The 18,495-nt window shown below is 49.4% G+C and overlaps 1 protein-coding gene across 5 annotated transcripts in view; it reads left to right on the forward strand.

The window, feature by feature from the left end:
• The window catches only part of Jakmip1 (janus kinase and microtubule interacting protein 1), a 57,507-nt gene that overhangs the window by 35,991 nt on the left and 3,021 nt on the right, over window positions 1-18,495 (forward strand). For 2 of the 5 annotated variants that reach the window (XM_035452927.1, XM_035452928.1), the window contains exons 11-19: window positions 1,164-1,226; window positions 2,828-2,926; window positions 5,380-5,481; window positions 6,025-6,078; window positions 6,593-6,658; window positions 12,091-12,159; window positions 13,359-13,436; window positions 16,311-16,514; window positions 17,494-17,559. In XM_035452927.1, coding sequence (XP_035308818.1) covers window positions 1,164-1,226; window positions 2,828-2,926; window positions 5,380-5,481; window positions 6,025-6,078; window positions 6,593-6,658; window positions 12,091-12,159; window positions 13,359-13,436; window positions 16,311-16,514; window positions 17,494-17,559 — 801 coding nt within the window. Of the gene's footprint in view, window positions 1-1,163; window positions 1,227-2,827; window positions 3,002-5,379; window positions 5,482-6,024; window positions 6,079-6,592; window positions 6,659-12,090; window positions 12,160-13,358; window positions 13,449-16,310; window positions 16,515-17,493; window positions 17,560-18,495 lie in introns of those variants that run through there. The other 3 variants (XM_035452926.1, XM_035452929.1, XM_035452930.1) reach the window with 3 other exon arrangements.

Here is an 18,495-nt window from a genome sequence, read left to right on the forward strand (position 1 = left end):
GTGTGTGTGTGTGTGTGTGCGTGTAGAAGGAAGGGGCCGGTTTAGTACAAAACAAATTGTGATTCATTCAGCAAGTGTTTACTAGAGCCCTTGCCCCTGTACCAGGCTCTGCTAATTCATCAGTTAGCTATTGGTGTGTAACAAACCACCCCAAAACTTACCTGATTAAAATAGCTGGTTTGATTTTCTCTGAGATCCGTGGATTGGTGCTCTGGACTGGGTTCTGCAAATGGTTGTTCTGTTGGTCTCTCCTGGGATTCAGGGGTCAGGTGGGTCACTTGCCATTTGTAGTCTGTTTACCCCTCCTTGAGTCTTGCTTCTTTATCTGGTAGTCTGGTGTAAAGGTTGGAGTAACAAACTCCATCCCTTTGGAGGATGAGAGAAACTGCAAAGTTGTATACACCAGTATGGGGCAAAGGTTGCAGCCATCCATATGAGCAGACTGCCACAGAGAGGAATGTAGACACAGCACTGTCCTCTCAGGACTCACAGCCACAGGAACATATGTGCAAATCTGTAGGGTGTTAGTAGGGTGTTAGGTAAAAGGTCCCCAGGAGGTGACTCTAATGTCTTCAGGATTTTCACACCTGCTGGTCAGATCCTAGGTCACCATTGGTTTGTGAACATTGTGGAATTCCAGCTCTGAGTGAGGCTGGCCTGGCCCCTGTGGGGTGGGGATAGGGAGGCAGAGTAGAGGGGACAGACCTTGGCCCAATCAGTGGCTGAGCAGAGTCAGAATGAGGGGCTGGTGAAGGCTCCCTTTCCTCCTGGACTCTTCCTCCTACAACCTGGTGCTGATGAGGGTCAGCCAGTGTTTGGGCTCTGGCCTAGCACTGAGAATGCCATGGTGTCAGGGCCCAAACAGGCTGTGCTGTGTTCTAACAGACTGCATGTGAGTGGAATTGAGCAAAGCACCAGTGGGGTAGTGGAAAAACACCATGGGGCAGTGTCCTCTAAGAGTTCAGGGGACCTAGAGCCTATGGGGAAAGAGCTAGGGAAGAAGGACTCCTCACAAACATGCTGTTGCTTTTGCCTGGGAGTAAAGGTTTAGAGGGACAATGAAGCCACAAAGCTTCTGTCTATGTCTGTGACCTTTTTTTCCTTGGGGATTGGTGGCCCAGCATCACTGAGACCAATGAATAAACCCCCTATATTTCCTGCAGGACTCTGCATGGGTAGAGGAGAAACAGGTACTCATGAGGACAAACCAGGATCTGCTGGAGAAGGTATGTTTGGGTCAGAGCCTCAGGCCTCATAATGAACTGAACCACAGAGGCCACCAACCTGCCCTGAACTCTCAGTATACCACCATACCAGAGTCCCATGACTCTGTGGTTCTCATAGGAGAGGGGCTTTCCCCACTGCAGTCAGGGCCAGACTCAGGGTCTGTCCTCTGGGACAGGTCTTAGGACCTTTAGAGTGTCTCCAGAAACAGGAAAGGCTGTCTGTCACACCTGCATCAGGCTTCCCGGCTCCCTCTACTGTGATTTGGGATCCAGAGTAGTCCTGTTCCTCTTGGAAGCACCTGAGGTAGACACAGTCCATGGCAGGCCCTCGGGCCCCCTCAGCTGGGTCAGCTCTTGATTTGGAAGCCTGCATTCCTTGTCCTCTCACCATAGGCCTCCCTGAAGCCCCAAGGGAGTCTGTTTGAATGTGCTTTGGCATTGAGATTAGCTTTTCTTGCTTGGTTGGGTCAGTGCAGTTATTGTTAAAGTCGGTACCAAGTTGTGCCACTATGATCCTGGTGCCCTTTAGAGTGGTTTGAGCCTCCCCCCTCCCCACCCCCTATCTATTGCAGTCATTCCTATTCCCTGTCTCCAACACCCAGTATATTTTATCTGTGTGATCAGTAGACTCACCCCTCGGTACACTCCATACCAACAGAAGACAACTTAGGGTGGACCCTGGGTCTTCAGCATCCTGAAAGCCCAGGCCTAAGCTAGCCAGGCCCATTTAGCTCAAAGGCACCCTGGGTCTGGCCCAGCTCTGCTGTGTGGCCTTCCCTGGCTTGTGCTCCTTCAGACATTGAGGTGTGATTGAACTTGGTTGCTTAGTGGGCCCTGTTTGTCAGGGAGCCTTTAGTGGTACTGGCCTCAGTTCCACAAGCCACACAGGAAAAAGTGTTTCCCAGTGTCTCCTGATGTTGAGACCACCCACAAGAGAGCCCTTCTTTGGTCATCTGATGGGAAGATGGAGAATACATATTGTCTTGGTGTCTCCTCACTGGTGCTTGGCTATAGACACCACTGTTACCTTCCTTGGGTGGAAACTGAGGGTCAGGGCAGATGTGATCTACATCCCTCTGGCTGCTGGTCTTGGGCACTGGAAGCTTTTCCCAGGCTATAGTCTGTGCTCTCAGAGTATCAGAGTTCTCCTAAGAACTTTGTAGGGATTCAGAGACCTAAAGCCCCCACGGCACCTGCCATAACACTGACTACAGCTGATGCCGTGGCCTGGCTTGAAAGTTGCCTGGAGGGCTCTGGGCACTGAAACACCCACATTGCACTCTTGCTTCCCTCACATTGACCCCAGGGAGGGATTTGATAGCACCAAGCCTCGGTTCCCTATCACTCATTTGTTCAGCAACAATACAAAGAACTTTTAGTGCCCTGGTCCAGGCTTGGTGCTAAGGTGGTGAAGCCAGCCCAGCATTTCTCCCTCATCCCAGGCTCACCAGAAAATGGACTTGCGGCCAGCCCTGTCTCTTCCCTTGGTGGCTGGTTCTCCATTTTTCTCAGGCTACCCACTAAAATTTGCTCCTAGTAGGGGATCCCTGGGACATGGGGCAACCACGAAGGCCATTCATGTAAAGGTGTCTTTGCCCCAGATTTACAGGCTGGAGATGGAGGAGAACCAACTAAAGAGTGAAATGCAAGACGCCAAGGACCAGAACGAGCTGTTAGAATTCAGAGTGCTAGAACTCGAAGTAAGAGACTCTCTCTGTTGTAAGCTCCCAAACGGAGCAGACATTCTCTTTGAGCCCAAACTGAAATTTATGTAAAGCTCCCTGCCATTTCCAAGCATGCGTGAAGGGACGTGTTAACGTTTCTCTCCTTCCTTCCTCCGTTCTTTTCTTCTTCTTTTTAAAAATCTGTATGTTCGGGATAACTTCACTGCCTTAATGTGTCCCGGGGAGGATGCTGGCGACGTCTGTGGACCTGTACCAGAGCAATCTATTTATTGCCTACCGCTTGTTTTGCACTTAATAAAATAAGTTGTTTTTGCAATATTTTGCCTTTTTTATTTGTGTTTCATTTCCATAACTACTTTCCTGCATGCACAGTCACTGGGTGTGCCTTCTGCAGCCCCAGACAGCAGCACTGTTGCAATGGAGAACACACCTTTGATCTTGCATGCAGCAGGTCTCTCCTGCGATAGCAGGGTCTGACCCAGCCGCCTCTTGATCCCTGCTGTGTTTAATAGCAGTGTGGGTCCATTTTCTGCCTGCCAAAGCGAACAAAGGTAAGTGGAGGCAGGCAGGAGGATGTATTTACACAGGTGTTAACCCACTACTTCACTCAAACCCTTCTGGCAGTAAATACAGACCTGGGCTCTGCAGCCATTTGAACTAAAATTATTTGTGATTCAAATTGCAACTGCAAACTCCCAGACACTGCACTTATAGAAACCTTGTTCCTCTGGGAACTCCACAGGGCAGTGAGTAGGACTCTGAGGGAACACTGAGGAATTTGCTGTTTCCAGCTGAAATCCTGCATCATGTGTTACAGTATTGCTTGGCTCTCCTGGCCCTCCATCCTCCCCCTCTGTTTCTGTTTGAAAGTCACCAGCATCTTAAACATCTTTCCATCTGTGACGCGCCTCCACTTGTGACACTGCACTGCTTCTTCAGCTGACACCTTTGCATGTGTGACTCCTCTCCATCCACGTGGGTGCCCTCACTTGTCTGTGGCTTCTCTGGTTTTGTTTTCCCTCCTTTTTGGTGGAAGCTCTGTCTGTGACCCCAAGCCTTGTCCAGCTGGCAAGTATGGGCTGAGGGGAGTTTTCACCTTTCAGTATTACTGTGTCCCTCGGCTCTAGTCTTTTTTGTTCAGCAGAAATTGGAAGTTATGAGGCCATGCTTAGTACCCCACCACTGTGAGAATTCCTTCCGCAAGTCCTTCGCTGTGACCCTTTCCCCTGAGAATTCCAGATACCACATGCTTTCCTAGATCTTTCCAACAGCCTTCAGAACCACTAGGAAGCAGTTTTATGACTTGTTCATACAAAATATGGGCTGTCCTGACCCCCCCTTTTCTATGAAAAGCCTACAGAATAAGCAACTCTGGTGGCAGGTGTGTGGGGATGTAAATGGGGTTGTAACTTTCTCAGCTCATAGAGCGGTGCAAAGTGAGGCGAGCCAGCTGGAGCCTTCCTGGAAACTCATTGAGCAGCTCCTGCCCCTCCCTCAAGCCTCACTCACACAGGAGCAGTGTGTTAAGGCATGCTTTTTCTAGGTTCACACCTATCTCCATTGCTTCTCTTGGTTGGATTATGAAGGTGTCCTAGGTCTGTAAATTCTTATTACTTAATTTCAGCTCCTCCCCACTCCACAATAGCTTCATTTGAGGCAAAATTTGAGGTTTTCTGTGCTAACTTGTCATGGCTCATCTGCCAGTGTCAACCACTTAAAGCCAGCTCCATGTAGAACATGTGCTGGACACCAGGGTACCATTCTGCCAACATGCTGTAATCCCTCTAAGCAATGAGGTTCCCTTAGGTCTTTTACAAAGTGCTCACACAGTGTATGGCTGATGAATGTCTCTTCTGGGACATCTGATCATAAGTCTGAGGCAGGGGGCTGGAGAGTGAGCATGAATCTTGTTTGTGTGAATCAAAGAAACAAAACAAAATGAAAAAAGTCTGGGAGCTGAGTCGCCCATTGTGGGATGCAAAAAAGGTCAGAAGCAGGCCCAGCTCTGCCTCTCAATAGCAGGGGACCGGAGACTCAGCTTTCCCAAGCCTCCACAGGTATATGCTCTGTGAGGTAGCCTAAACATCAGATGGGATAATGATGTACCAGCCTAGAATAACCCACCATGGTGGCTGGCTTCTGATCTCTATTGAATTGGATACATTGTTTTGATCAAGCTTCATGTTTGTAACTTCTGGGGTTTGGATTGCAACAGACAGACCTGTGAGACCCTATTACCTGTTTCTCCCCAGCAGTAGGCGAGAAGTGAAGTGTGCAAAGAGGCCATTAGACCTGGAAAGACAAGAAGACACCACGTGTCCCATACTAGGACTGTGTGGTCAAGATGTGTGCTGTGTAGTTCTACCTTAGCCAACTGGAATATGTTGGTTTTTGCTGATAACTTGGGAAAATGGCAAGTGGTGAATAGCACAGTCGAGTTCTGTCTTTAAACCACGTCTTTTCCCCAGGAGAGAGAGCGGAGGTCGCCAGCCTTTAACCTCCAAATCACCACCTTCCCCGAGAACAACAGCAGCGCTCTCCAGCTGTTCTGTCACCAGGAAGGAGTAAAGGTAGCATGCTTGGGGGTTGGGATATGCCCACATGGACCTGCCATTCAGGGGCGGGCTGAGTGCCTGGTGTGGTGGTAAAGAGGGATTGTATCCTCAGGTCAGGGACAGAGCCTTATGCAGCTGTGTTGAAAGACAAGAGAGCTAGTTGAAAGGGTCACCAAGTGTCACCCTTTACTTCTGCCCACTTACAGGCAGACTACAAACCCAAACTAGCAACTGGCTGTCTCTTTTTTGCACAATGCCCAGCCCATAACAAGGGTTTTGCTGATGGTGACTCTGGTGGGCCACAGGCCTGGAGCCCCACTAGACCCCACAGGCAGAATCCTCAGATTCCCATGAGCCTAGAAAGCAGGGTTGTACCAGAGTGAATCTCAGTAAATGAACCATAGCTGCTACGCCTTCCCCACCTGCCTCAGCAGAGCCATAGGCTGGGTCCCCCACTGTGGCATCAGAGCTGAAGGAGGCATGTGAGCCATGGCTCTAGAATAGGTGTGGATTGTGTCTATGGCTCACATGAGAATGAACGTTGGAAATCTTTTCCAGGGTGTGAATATCTCTGAACTTATGAAGAACTTAGATATCCTTGGCGATAACGGGGTAACTATGAGCGATCGGTTTCTGGTTCATGTTCTTGTTTTGATCGGGGTGTTCTGTGTGACTTTGTTTTGTTTCTAATATCTCTTTGATTTAAGAGATCTGAGAAGTACAATGGAAGGCTTTTATAGCCGTGTTCCCATGTGGGTGGTTGGGTCTGTATTTGTCAGAGTGGGGCTCCGAAGTGAGGACAGTCTTACAATCTGTGAATGAACAGGGGACCAATAAGCCTAAAGATTAATTGATACACAGAAAGAAGGTCCCACTACTCAAGATTGCCAAAGTCAAAAGGTGATCTTCCATAAAGATTGTCTTTAATGAAGCACTATGTCCCCAAACTTTGGTGCCACTCTATGAACTGTCCCCACCTAGAGGAACTGGGGTTCTTTGCCTCAGATGGCTGACCCCTGTTGTTGAGTGGGGGCTGATCGTTGGGGTGCACCCCAGAGGGGCTTGACGCTGTTTGCCATAGACTCGGAACCCAGTGTCAATGCCCTTGCCCATTTTTGTGTTGTAGAATTTGAGGAATGAAGAGCAGGTTGCAGTAATCCAAGCGGGAACTGTGCTTGCCCTGTGTGAAAAGGTAGACATGGCAGTGTCCTTGTGCTCACATCTTGTCCCAGCACCCAGCACCCATATCAGAAACTGTACATTGGTGTGTTGCTTTATTTGGAAGCATGTGTGTGGGTCAGTCTGCGTCTGCATGTATGTACACATGCATGCCTTTGCGTGTTCAAGATGGAGCACCACACATGCTCACTGCAGAAAGCCTCAAACCCCAGGAGGAAGTGCCCCTCCCCTCAAAGGAAACAAGCTATAATGCTTGCTTTGTTTCCTCCTAGTTTCTCCCATGTCTATTCTTTTTTGGCTTAGTTATCCTGCTGTGTTTCTCTCCTGCTTTCTAAGCCATTTAAAGTAGCTCACAAATATGTATTCAAATGGCACCGTCATTCCATCACAGTTATGATGGAATAATAACGGTGAGAACCTCATCACCCCTTAGTGATTCAGTGTCCAGAGAGTGCCCACCCCTTCCTATTTACCACTGTGCCCTGGAGGACACCTTCACAACACATGTCTATGTGCACTGGAGAGCCCGCCTATAGGGTACAATTCTGGAATAGGAATTTAGGCCAGATAGTAAGACCACTAGTCAGGGTTTTTTGTAGGGTCAAATTAGCTTCTGAATCCATAACCTGAAGCTTTGGCACATGGCTGATTTCCACACTCAACATGGCTTTTACTAGGAACAAAACTGTGGGAAGGTGGTAGTTATCATTGTGTTTAAAGGTTCCAGCGTGCCTTCTGCTTCTTCCTTGTGAAGTGTGACTGCATTTCTTTTGAAGTTTTGTGCGTTTGTTCATTCATTTTCCCATCCATCCATCCATCCATCCATCCATCCATCCATCCATCCATCCATCCATCCCATAAGTATTTGTTGTAACTGTTCTTCCTGTATATGCTTTGTGTAGTAAAGATGTTAATTTTTGGCTGTTTTTTTTTTTTAAATACACCCTGCCTCCCACAGTGTAACTAACTATGTTATTTGAGATGCACACAGCTTTTTAGTGTGCATGCGGTAGGTTCTTTCACACAAGCTAGACTCTGAAATACCACTTTCGGAATGATAAAGTCTTAATGATCTTGATTGAATTCCTTCCATGGTCTTCACTTAAAATTCAGTTTTCTCCCCTAGGTGCTTATCCATGCCCCAACCCCTAGCCATGTAAAGGGCATACAACATTGAGATAAGATGCTATGATAGTGCCTTGCCCAAGGTCATGTGGTTGGGAAGAATAATGCTTCTGCTCTTTGCCTGGCCAAGTTTGCTTTCTCCAGTGGATGGTGGGCCAGTGAGTCACCTTTGGCTGGCTTGTGATCCCCGAGGAGCAATTTTCTGCCACAGAGCTAGGCAGATTCAGTATATGATTCTTGTCATCAGCAAAATCAACTGTGGGTTTTTAGCCTTTCATAACAGGCCATAGAGAGTCACCTAAGTGCTAACTAAGGATACACATCTCAGTGTGTTCTTCATTCACATAGCCTGTTGGGGCTCAGTACCTAGCAAGTCTCTGGAGAATGAGGAGAGGCCATATTTGCAAGCTCCCTTGCTACCAGGGTGGCCTCTCCTAGTTTGCGTCTTGGCTTCACTATTTGCTCTTCCGTGTTCTCAGGATCTGATGGACAGAGTAGGAACAGTCTGTGGCTTTGGGTGGCTGGCTCACAGTAGACTAGGATAGTAACAATAGTATTACTGGTTTTCCAGTCCCTGGAGTGTCCTCCATGGCAGGGCTGCCGCGGTGGAAGGTGGGGACCTCACTGGGAACAGGCTTCAGGCAGCACAGTTTCCATGACACTTCTTCCCACACCTGTCCCAGCAACTATGCCCAGTCCAGTATCCTAGCAACTTAGGGCACCTCAACTTCTTGCATTCTCTTACAGAGGAGGAAATGGGGCCTGTCTGGCATCAGCTACTCTGGCTTGCACTCTGCTCACCTTTGCCAGCTTCCTGCTAGCTGACACCCATCTGCTACTGGCTGCCATCACCTCACTACACTGGCCTACCTGGCATTCCACTTTGTGTCCTAAATACTAGAGGATGAGACTGGCTGTCTGGTTGCCAGCCCCCCCAATGCTTCATGAAAGCACGAGAAAGCAGGGGGTCTATGGATGGTATCTGTGGGCAGAACTCTGAGTGCATTGAAGAAGCAGCAGGCTGGAGACTGGCTTTAAGCTAGGTTCTGCTCAGACTTGTCTCTGCCAAGACACTGGTTCAGACATTTGCCTGTGAACTAAATAATCCAGAATGGGTACTGCTGTTTATATTCTCCCTGCTTGGAGAAAATGTTCACGAATACGGTTTGGAACTGGGTGGGAACTGGGCCATAAGACCTCTGAGAATGCTGACAGGGTATCTGGGTAACCAGTATAGTCTTCCCTACCTGGGACTTGGAGGTGCCCTGAGATGTGGACATGTTAGTGCTAAAGCAGGGACAGTCGAGTGCAAGGAGAGACAAGTGACTGCAGAGAGGATGAGTTGTACAACAGTGCCTTTAGTATGGATGTCAGAGAACTTGGTTAGGGACTCCAGGAAGCTCTCCTCAGACACCACACCTCACTTAAAAAAACAAACAAACAAACAACAGAAAACAACAACAGCTGTCACTCAGTTCCCAGTGAGCCCATGCCCAGCTCTCTCTTAGCAGCACTAAGGCCATTTCTTGGTGTGTAGGCAAAGTGTATCCCGGTCTTGTCAGGTGGTTCTATGTTCCTGTGATGGTCTCACATTAAGCAGCTCCTCTCCTCCTGCCCTTTGTGTGTGTCTTTCTCCTGTTCCATCAGGAGCTTGCTCAAGTTCTGGGCTGCAGACAAGTGTCATCAGACTTGCTCCAATCAGATTAACTGATCATAAGGCTAACAGCTACATCATGCTTCACCTTGGCCCAAGTTTGAGCCCACAGAGAGGTTCAAATTTAAGATGTAAAGGGGCTGTGGCTCATCTGTGGCTCCCAGTCAGACAGGCCTCTTCTCTGTCAGGTTCAAAACCCTTTGAGAAGTAGGCACATAGCTCAGGAAGATGATAAACACTTTGAAAAACAAAATCAAACCAAGCCGAAACACACAAACAAAAAACCCACTATGTGATGCTCTCTTTGTGATCCACGGGTCACTAGGCCTTCAGCCACAGTGAAGCTTTCTGGGTTGTCCTGGAGTCAATGTAGCGAGAGGGGAGAGTAGCCACCAGCTGCAGAGGAGCCCTAGGCTCTGCCCCTGATGAAACCTGGCATGGGATGTAAAGAGATGACTTTTTGTTTGAATTGTATATGCTCATAAGACATCCAGATTCTGGAGCAACCTCAGTGGTTAGGCCCCCTCCTTCCTGTCCAATCAGATCTCTCCCTTGTGGGAGTGCCTACAGTGAATAGGAGCATTCTCCTCAAGGGCATGTGAGGTTAGGGGACAGAAACTTCAGTCAGCTGCTCAGGACCCAGCTCTCAGGACCCAGTTACTGTCCATGGTCCTGAAAACGCCGTGTGTTGTTCAAGACAGGAAAGCACCCCTACAGCCCACTTTCAAAATTTATTTCATGCTCACATCAGGCTATTAAAAAGCACAATGTTCTAAATTACTCAACAGAATCGTTTATCTGTTTCACAAGAAGCTACACAGCTGTGTGAGGAGGAGCTGGCTTGGCATCCCTCTGCTGCTGGCCCCACGGGGCTGCTCAGGGCCACGTTGACCTTGATGTGGGAGGAATCTCTGATCATGGCTTTCACACCTCTCTAACTCCTCCCACCCATACCCATGCCAGACCCTCTTCACTCCACAGGTGTTTATTTACCACATACTGTGTGCTTGGCTCTGCCAGTTCCCACCTTTGGCTGGTAGGTGGAAGTCGAAATGAGTGATAGGGTCATCATGTGAGCACCAGGACAAGATGGCCCTGTGGCTTTGAGAAGCAGTATGGCTTCCTGGAGGAGAGGGTAGAGGCAGCTTGAGACTGATGAGCTGGGTAGATGTTAGCTTGGCAAAGGCCTGGAACTGATGCTGATGTTAGAGCTACTGATGTCTGAGCAGCATACACAAAAGTCCTGAGATGAAAGATGGGTCACTCTGTCTGAGGAGCCAAGTGCATTTTCAGACAACTAAGGTGCAGGTAGCTTTTGTGAGGGGACAGTGGGTGGGGGTGGGGAGCCAGCACCTCACTATGAGGTCCTGGCTGGCCTAGACCTTACTGTGTAGACAAGGCTGGCCTCAAAATCAGAGATAGCTATCTGCCTCTGCCTTCTGAGTGCTGGGATTAAAGGTGTATTCCACTATGCCTGGCCAGGCACAGGTTCTGAGGGGGCAACAGAGCTTATTGAGGGACCATAATGATCCTCAGGGGGGCAGTGTTAACTTTGCCTGTGTTGTCAGGAGTAGAGGATGTGTGGTGGGTTCTGAACAGAAAGAGAAAAGCTCTACAAGGCTGTGTGCAGACGGAAAGGGTTTGGGGACCCTGGTAGGGTCAGACATGGACTAGGCACCGGCTGGGGCTCTGATTTGGATGGTGGTCATGGAGAGGGAGGAAGAGTGTGGTGGGTCTGAAAAACAGGAAAAGAGCATAAAACACAGTATGGAGTGTCTGGACTGGGTGGGACTCTCGAGGGCTGAGATAGAGAGTGAAGGCCAGAGACAGAGCTCTAGAGCAGCAATAGTTCAGGGTGGTTAAGCTGGACCTCAGAACTGTGGCCAGAGGAGGAGGAAATCAGTGAGTCCTGGGAAGCTATTGGAAACCTCAGTCTGGAAAGAGGCACAGGGTCACCAGGCCAGACTGCAGGGCATCACAGCTAGAAGGTCAAAGTCGTAATTCATATTCAGTGTCAAATCAGTGAAACCTGAATACTCCTGGGTACATTTGACATCCCCATTCATCCCCAAAGTCCACCTAGTGACAGGGACACACTGTGTACCAACATCTGCCAAGACCTAAGACAGGATATATTGCAGCCATCAGGCATGTGCCTCATGTGGTCACTGGCATGTCTGAGGGTCCTCCTGGCTCTTACCCACTTTCATGCCCTTGTATCTCCACCCTACATGCATGTATCCAGCTCCTGTCTGCATCCTGCTCTCACAGCACACCTTGGAAGTATCATGGGAGTGGTTTCCCAGTCCTGCAAGCTGGGTTGTATACCCCTAGTCCACGACTGTGACTTTGGACAAAAGACTTAACAGCCTTCATGTCTTTACCTGAAAAATAGCAGAGTTTCTGCCTTCCCCTGGGATGGTTATGAGAGGGTCAGTGGGGGTCACATGGATGACATGCAGCCTTCTAGCTCCAGTCCACCCAAGAACCCACTTAGACACAGCTCTCATGGTGCACACACAGCCACAGCCATGTACACACAGCTCTGTGAATGTGCATCACCCATCATCCTGAGAAAATACCTGTACAGGCTGCAAGGCCCAGTCCCTCTGACCCCCAGTGCCCCCACTCACTTGCATACATCCTCCTGTCCTGCTGTTTTCTAGTGGCTGAAGCAGATAGAGGGAACAGAGGCAGCCCTCACTCAGAAGATGATGGACCTGGAGAAGGAGAAGGTAAAGATTCCAGCATCTGAGTCAGGGCGGGATGGAGAACTCAGGTGTTTGACTTTGTGGGAGGCTCAGCATTGTTGTAGTTCTTCAGCCCTTGTGAGCCCCTCGGAGACATCACCATCCACTTCCTTTCCCACTCACCCAGTTTTCAACTTAACACATCTCTGGCCTTGTGCCCAGTCCTGAGCTCACATGGCTCACATGGCCCTTGAGTCACATGAGTGTAGCTTGAAAAGGTTAGAGACATAGCATGACGCACAGGTGCTTGTCTGAGGGACTTGGCAGGCACACATATAGCTGGAGTCTTTACAGAATGGCTTGGGGACCTGGAGTTGGTCTTCCTTGGTTATGTTTTGGTTGCTTTAATGCAAACCTGGCTGTATTGTGACCATGACGAGTGTTATGCCCATGTAGCAGCCCTACTTAGGGGAGACACTGTCCTCAACCCAGGGAGGTGAAAGAAGCCATTCTAGAAGACCTGGCTCTGAAACGGCCTAAGACCAGTCTGTATTCCAACTTCACTTGAGAGCTCAGTAAAGGAGGGGGCTGTCACACAGAACCAAAGTAGCACATGGTGTCGGGAGAGCCCTGGACAGGCCTCAGAATTTGGGTTTCTAGTCACTTCTGTCATCAATAGCACCATGGACAAGGCACTGGTCTCCTTGGCCTTGTTTCCTCATCTATAAAATACAGGGGCTGCAATGTGACTTCTGACATAAGACCTCATGGGTGTAGAATGGGACAGAGTCTGCTCAGATGAGACTTGTGTAGAGGGAACCAGGAGGCTTTGGGGGTGTTTGGGGGTTTTTAACAGTGAGATCCATGGGAGGCAAGTGGGGGGGGGCACAACCTAGGCAGGGGATGTGCTGTACCTGAGAGCTGTTAGGACAATCTTCAGAGGCCCCAGGCCACAGCACAGGGACTTGGGACTCCTGGGATGTGGGCTGTGAAGCAGGCTGCATGTGAGGTCCCCTCCTTGTTACCAGATACTCAAGAGGAGAGGGAGCTGGAGTGAGGATAGTCCTGATCAGGGTTCTCAGGACAGTCGGGCAGCCCAGGGCAGCGAGGGCTGTGCTGAGAGTTCACACAGGGTGGTCAAGGCCTCCCCATCCCCCAGCCCTGAGTCACTGGTGGGTAGACTCAGAGCCTCCCTGCTGCTGACGTGCTCTGGCCAGGTTCATAATGGTGCTCCTCTCTTCTAGGACTTGTTCAGCAGGCAGAAGGGCTACCTGGAGCAGGAACTGGACTACAGGAAGGAAGCCCTCGACCAGGCCTACCTGGTAGGACCAGAAGTGGGTTTGACACTTTGGCTTTCTCCTCTCAGTCTTAGAGGCTGCTTCCTGCAGGCAGCACACCAGGCTTCAGGGTACAATGCTGTGCCTTCTGCACACATGACTAGAATGGCCAGCAAGCAGTCGGGTATTCCAGATGAGCTATGGTTTTTACAAAGTGTTGGTGATCTTGAATTTTTTTCTTCTTCTTGGACTACTAGCTTACTAATCTAGCAGTCATTTGAGCTGAGTGAGAAAAGGTTTTTGTATATACATTTTGATTCATAAATGTTTATTTATTCTTAAAATTCCAAAGGGGCTCGTGATATAGCTTAGTAGAGTGCTTGTCTAGCATTTGTAAAGCCCGTTCAATCCCCAGTACAGTGGAAACCAAGCATGATGCCGCCTGTCTGTAATCCTAACACACAGGTGGAGGCAGGAGGATCAGAAGTTCAGTATCACCCTCCACTATGCAGTGAATACCAGACCTGTCTCAAAACAAAATCCAAAAGCAGATTTCCTCATAAGTAGGAAAAGGAGATGACCCTAAAAGAACAGAGAGGTGAGGCCGTGAGCTGTGGCCAGCTGTGCCAGATGCGCCTGAGCAAATGGGGAGAGTTTTAAGTCCCATGAGATACTGTGGGTTCTCAAAAGAGTCGGGACGTTTTTTGGAGTTTGAGTTTCAGATTCAGATGACATTACACCGAAAGCCCCAAGTCCCCAGCACTAAGAGCTGCTCTTACTTGTGGGTGAGGGTATTGAGTGAGGTTGTAGACATTTCCAAGATGTCACCATGATGAAGGGAAAGTTAGTGACACTCTGTGCAGGAAGCAGCTGTTCTTCTCTACAGGGCTCAAATGAACCTTTGTCTAGACTCTAAGTAGGACATGCAGAGTGGATAAGGAAACATGGAGACAGAGGCTAGTCTACCTCACTTGGAGGCAGCTCCAGCAACAGTGAATCTTACAAGACACTGCTATGTTAGTGGCTTTTCACATCACAGAGACTGAAAACAGGGTTTCCTTTGGTTCGTGGTTTCAATGGTGTCAAACATAATAGTTCATATCATAGGGGCAGGAAGCAGAAAAGGAAAGGGCCAAGGCAAGATATAACTGGAAGAACCCAGTCCTAGTCACTTACTCCCTCCAGCCTGGTCTCACCTCCTCCCTGCCACCACCTGTCAGTAATGCTATCATATTAAGAACCCACTGATGAGGTCAGACCCTCAGGGTTGCTTCTCTGGAAATGCTATCACAGACACCCAGACATGGGATTCCCTGATTGTCTAGTGCTTCTTCACAAATCAAATAGATGGTCAGCACTCACCACCAAGCAGCATCTTATCATGTGATGTAGCTGACACCAGCATGGAGAAATGACTGAGTGGAAACACTCTCATCTGTGCTCTTGATCATCTGTCCATTTCTTTATTTTGATTTTTCCTCGACTTCATCCAATTTTGGCCCTTGTAATCAGCCATGAAGAACACATCTGTACTGTCCAGCATTGCCTTCCAAGTATGTTTAACATCTCTGAAGGACGACAATCCTAAGGAAACTGCAAGGACTTAGTTACCTTAAAGGGGTGATACATTAAGTGGAAAGCTGAGGGTGATGATCCTAAAGAACTCTCTGGGTCACACTGTGCCAAAGGAGGGGTGGAGGCCAGCCATTGCCAAGTGCTGTGGCTCACTGGGACCTCTCACAGAACAGCTGGTGCCCTATCATCTTCTGAGGACTGTGTGCAGACAGGCTCAGGGCCTTGGGCATGCTGGCTCTTTGAAGACATCCCTACTTTAATGATCTTGGTCCCTGTAGAAGTTACTGACATTCATCCCCAAAAAGTGCACTAAACTTCGAGTGGGCAGCATGTACCCAGAGGGATTTCAGTCTTGTGAGATCCCAGGCAAGTCTCACAAGGTACCAGATTCACCTCGAGCCTAGTCAGTGAGCTATTCACCTCCTGCATCCAGGCTGGGGAAGGGAAGGCACTGGAAGCATGCCTATCACCCTTTGTCATGGTGTGGAGAGAGAAGTGGGTGAGATGGGCCAGGCCCACACTGGGATCCAGGTTTGGAGGTGAGGGCCAGTCTGGAAGGTGGCAACCAGTGGGTCTCCCAGAAACTTGGTTGCTGAATGGAGAGGAGTGAGCCAGAAATCACATAAGCTCCTGTTCCATGTGAAGTCTAGACAGAGGCCACATGGAATTCCGCTGTCCTGCCTTCTGCTTTCTCAGGACCAGGACCTGGGGAGAAGGTGATAATGTCTGTGGCTAAATCATCGTGACCCAGCAGGGCTAGGATCTTTCTAGGAAGTCAGAACAATGTTGTAAGGGGTGGGGCTTGCAGAGCCTTCCTTCTCTGGGCTGCTCTGCCTCATAGGTTCCATCACATGGTTGTGATGTTTCTTAGCAAGGGATGAAGGGTTTTGTGGAAGCAGGAGAGAGACAGTCTTCTCCTTTGCCCCTAGGTACCATGGTAAGATAACTATTAAGTGCCTAGCAAACCCTAAACTAGACGTTCTCAACCTGTGGGTCACATCCCCTTTGACAAACCTCTATCTCCAAAATTATGTATTATGACTCATATATTAGCAAAATTATAGTTACGAAGTAGCAATGAAAATAACTTTATGGTTACGGGTCACCACAGCATGAGGAACTGTATTAAAGGGTCACAGCATTAGGAAGATTGAGAACCACTGAGCAGTGAGTCTCACAAGGGCCCGCATGGGGAGGTCACTCTGGTCAAGGCACACACTTGCTGCTCTCCTGGACCCTGCATACTGACACTCTCTTCCTAGTGTGAACTTCATCAGCATCTCCTGATAGTGATGATTGTCTACCTTTTTGTAACCTCAACTGTCTGTGGTTTGGGCCATGCAGAAAATCCAGGACTTAGAGGCCACCTTGTACAATGCACTGCAGCAGGAGCCAGGGCGGAGAGCCAGCGAGGCACTGAGTGCCAGCCAGCGCGAGGACCTCCAGGCAGCTGTAGAGAAGGTGCGCAGACAGCTCCTTCGTCAGAGCCGGGAGTTCGACAGCCAGATCCTACGTGAGCGGATGGAGCTGTTGCAGCAGGCCCAGCAGGTACTGGTGGTGGCCCCCACAGTGTCATTTCCCCATCTTGTGCCTCTAGGATACCCTGGGCCCCTGATGCCCCCTGCTGGCACTTGCTGGGCATGAGACACCCCAGAAGTTGGGTGGAGAGCTGCTGGTAGGCAAGGTTCTGTAGGCACAGCATCTTTTCTCACGGGTACCTGTCACTGAGTGGCCAGCATTCCCTCCCTGGTGGCTAAGGAAACATGAAGCCCTTGGGTGTTGCATAGATGGCACACTTGTTCTTTTCATTGGCTGAAATGTACACACAAAACAGACATTTCTCCCACCTTCCCCCAACACTCCCTTTACTGCAGCTTGATGCACAGGGACCACGCTGGTCCAGCATCTCTCTGATGTTGGGTTTGGGATGGCGAAGAGCTTGAGAATCAGCCTAGGAACCTGACTGGTTACTTCTTGGAGGACCTCAGCATCTCTGAGGGTCACATGATAGATACTGAGCAGAGGAAAGAAGGTTCCAGAACCCTGATGATAGCCGAGGAAGGAGAAGCTACATAGAGCTTTGTTGGGAAGTGTGTTCCCTACACTGCAGAGCCTCCACCCACCCCATGGCATTCCCATTGAGGGGTGTTAATGGATGCATAGCATGGCTCCACCATCTCTACCTCTCTGCCCTTCTCCTTCCCTGCACCCCAGGCCCAGCTTCCTGGATGCTGGACACATGAGTGATTGAGGCCACTCCCAACCATGACATTTGTTGTCCTGCTGGGAACCTAGGTGCTCTGGCTCACTCTCATCCTATGAGTCTACACTAGACATGAACAATTCATGGACTTTACAAGCAGGTGAAACCCATTCACCTGTTTTAAGTCAGAAGAGAGTGTTCCTCTGGGGGACTGGCTGTCCTGTGCCCATCCTTCACGGCTTCTATGCTGGACCACCATAAAAGACGAAGGTCAGGTTTGGGACCTGGGAGTCTTTTTCTGACACATGTCTTGATGTATTTCAGAAAATCCGGGAGATGGAGGGCAAGCTGGAGCTGCAGAGGCGCCAGCTGAAGGAGCTGGAGGAAAAGGTAGGTGGCTGGGAGTGCTGAGACTAGGCAGGTATTTACCTGCCAGGTTCAGATCTAAAGCCCAGGATTCCTGATCCCCAAAATCCTTCCAAGAAATCCAAGACCCCCACAGACTCTCAGGCAAAGATACTGCCTCTTCAGCGGCTGCCACAATTACAGCTGGGTCCCTCCTCCAGTGTGTGTGTGTGTGTGTGTGTGTGTGTGTGTGTGTGTGTGTGTGTGTGCGCGCGCGCGTGTGTGAGTGCACATTTGTGTGCATGTGTGTGTTTCACAACCCACCCCTCAATCCCTCTGCTGTCACCTCACTCAGAAGCATGAAGTGGTCTTAAAGAGAAAGGAATCAGATTAAACTGATGAGGCTATTATGCCTCAAAAACAGTCATCCTCTTCTCTCATGGGTTCATTTGCTCTCAGTGAAGCTCCAATGCAGGAAGCCAGTGAGGCTGGCTTAGCCCATGGGTGCTTAGGACTAATTTAGGGAGATGTGACCAAGGCCAAGGTCGACAAAGAATAGCCCTTGTTACCGGGAAGGAAGGGAGGTGTATTATTTATTTTCCTCATTGCTGCGATCAGATACCTGATGAAAATCTTAAAGGAGGAGGAGCTTGTTTGGGATCACGGGTCCAGGGGATACAGCCCATCATGGCTGGGAAGGTGAGGCAGCTGGCTGCATTTTGCCTGCTGTGAGGAAGCAAAAAGAAATAAAAGATGATTCTCAGGTTGTTCTCTCTCTCTCTCTCTCTCTCTCTCTCTCTCTCTCTCTCTCTCTCTCTCCCTCTCTCTCTCTCTCTCTCTCTGTGTGTGTGTGTGTGTGTGTGTGTGTGTTGTGTGTGTGTGTGTGTGTGTGTGTGTGTGTGCACCATGGAGGCCAGAGTTGATGTCAGGTGTCTTTGTCTGTGACACTGGAGTCAGAGTCTCTTGCTGGATGTGGGGCTC

Source organism: Cricetulus griseus (genome assembly GCF_003668045.3).
Source record: "Cricetulus griseus strain 17A/GY chromosome 1 unlocalized genomic scaffold, alternate assembly CriGri-PICRH-1.0 chr1_1, whole genome shotgun sequence".
Classification (NCBI taxonomy): Eukaryota; Metazoa; Chordata; class Mammalia; order Rodentia; family Cricetidae; genus Cricetulus; species Cricetulus griseus.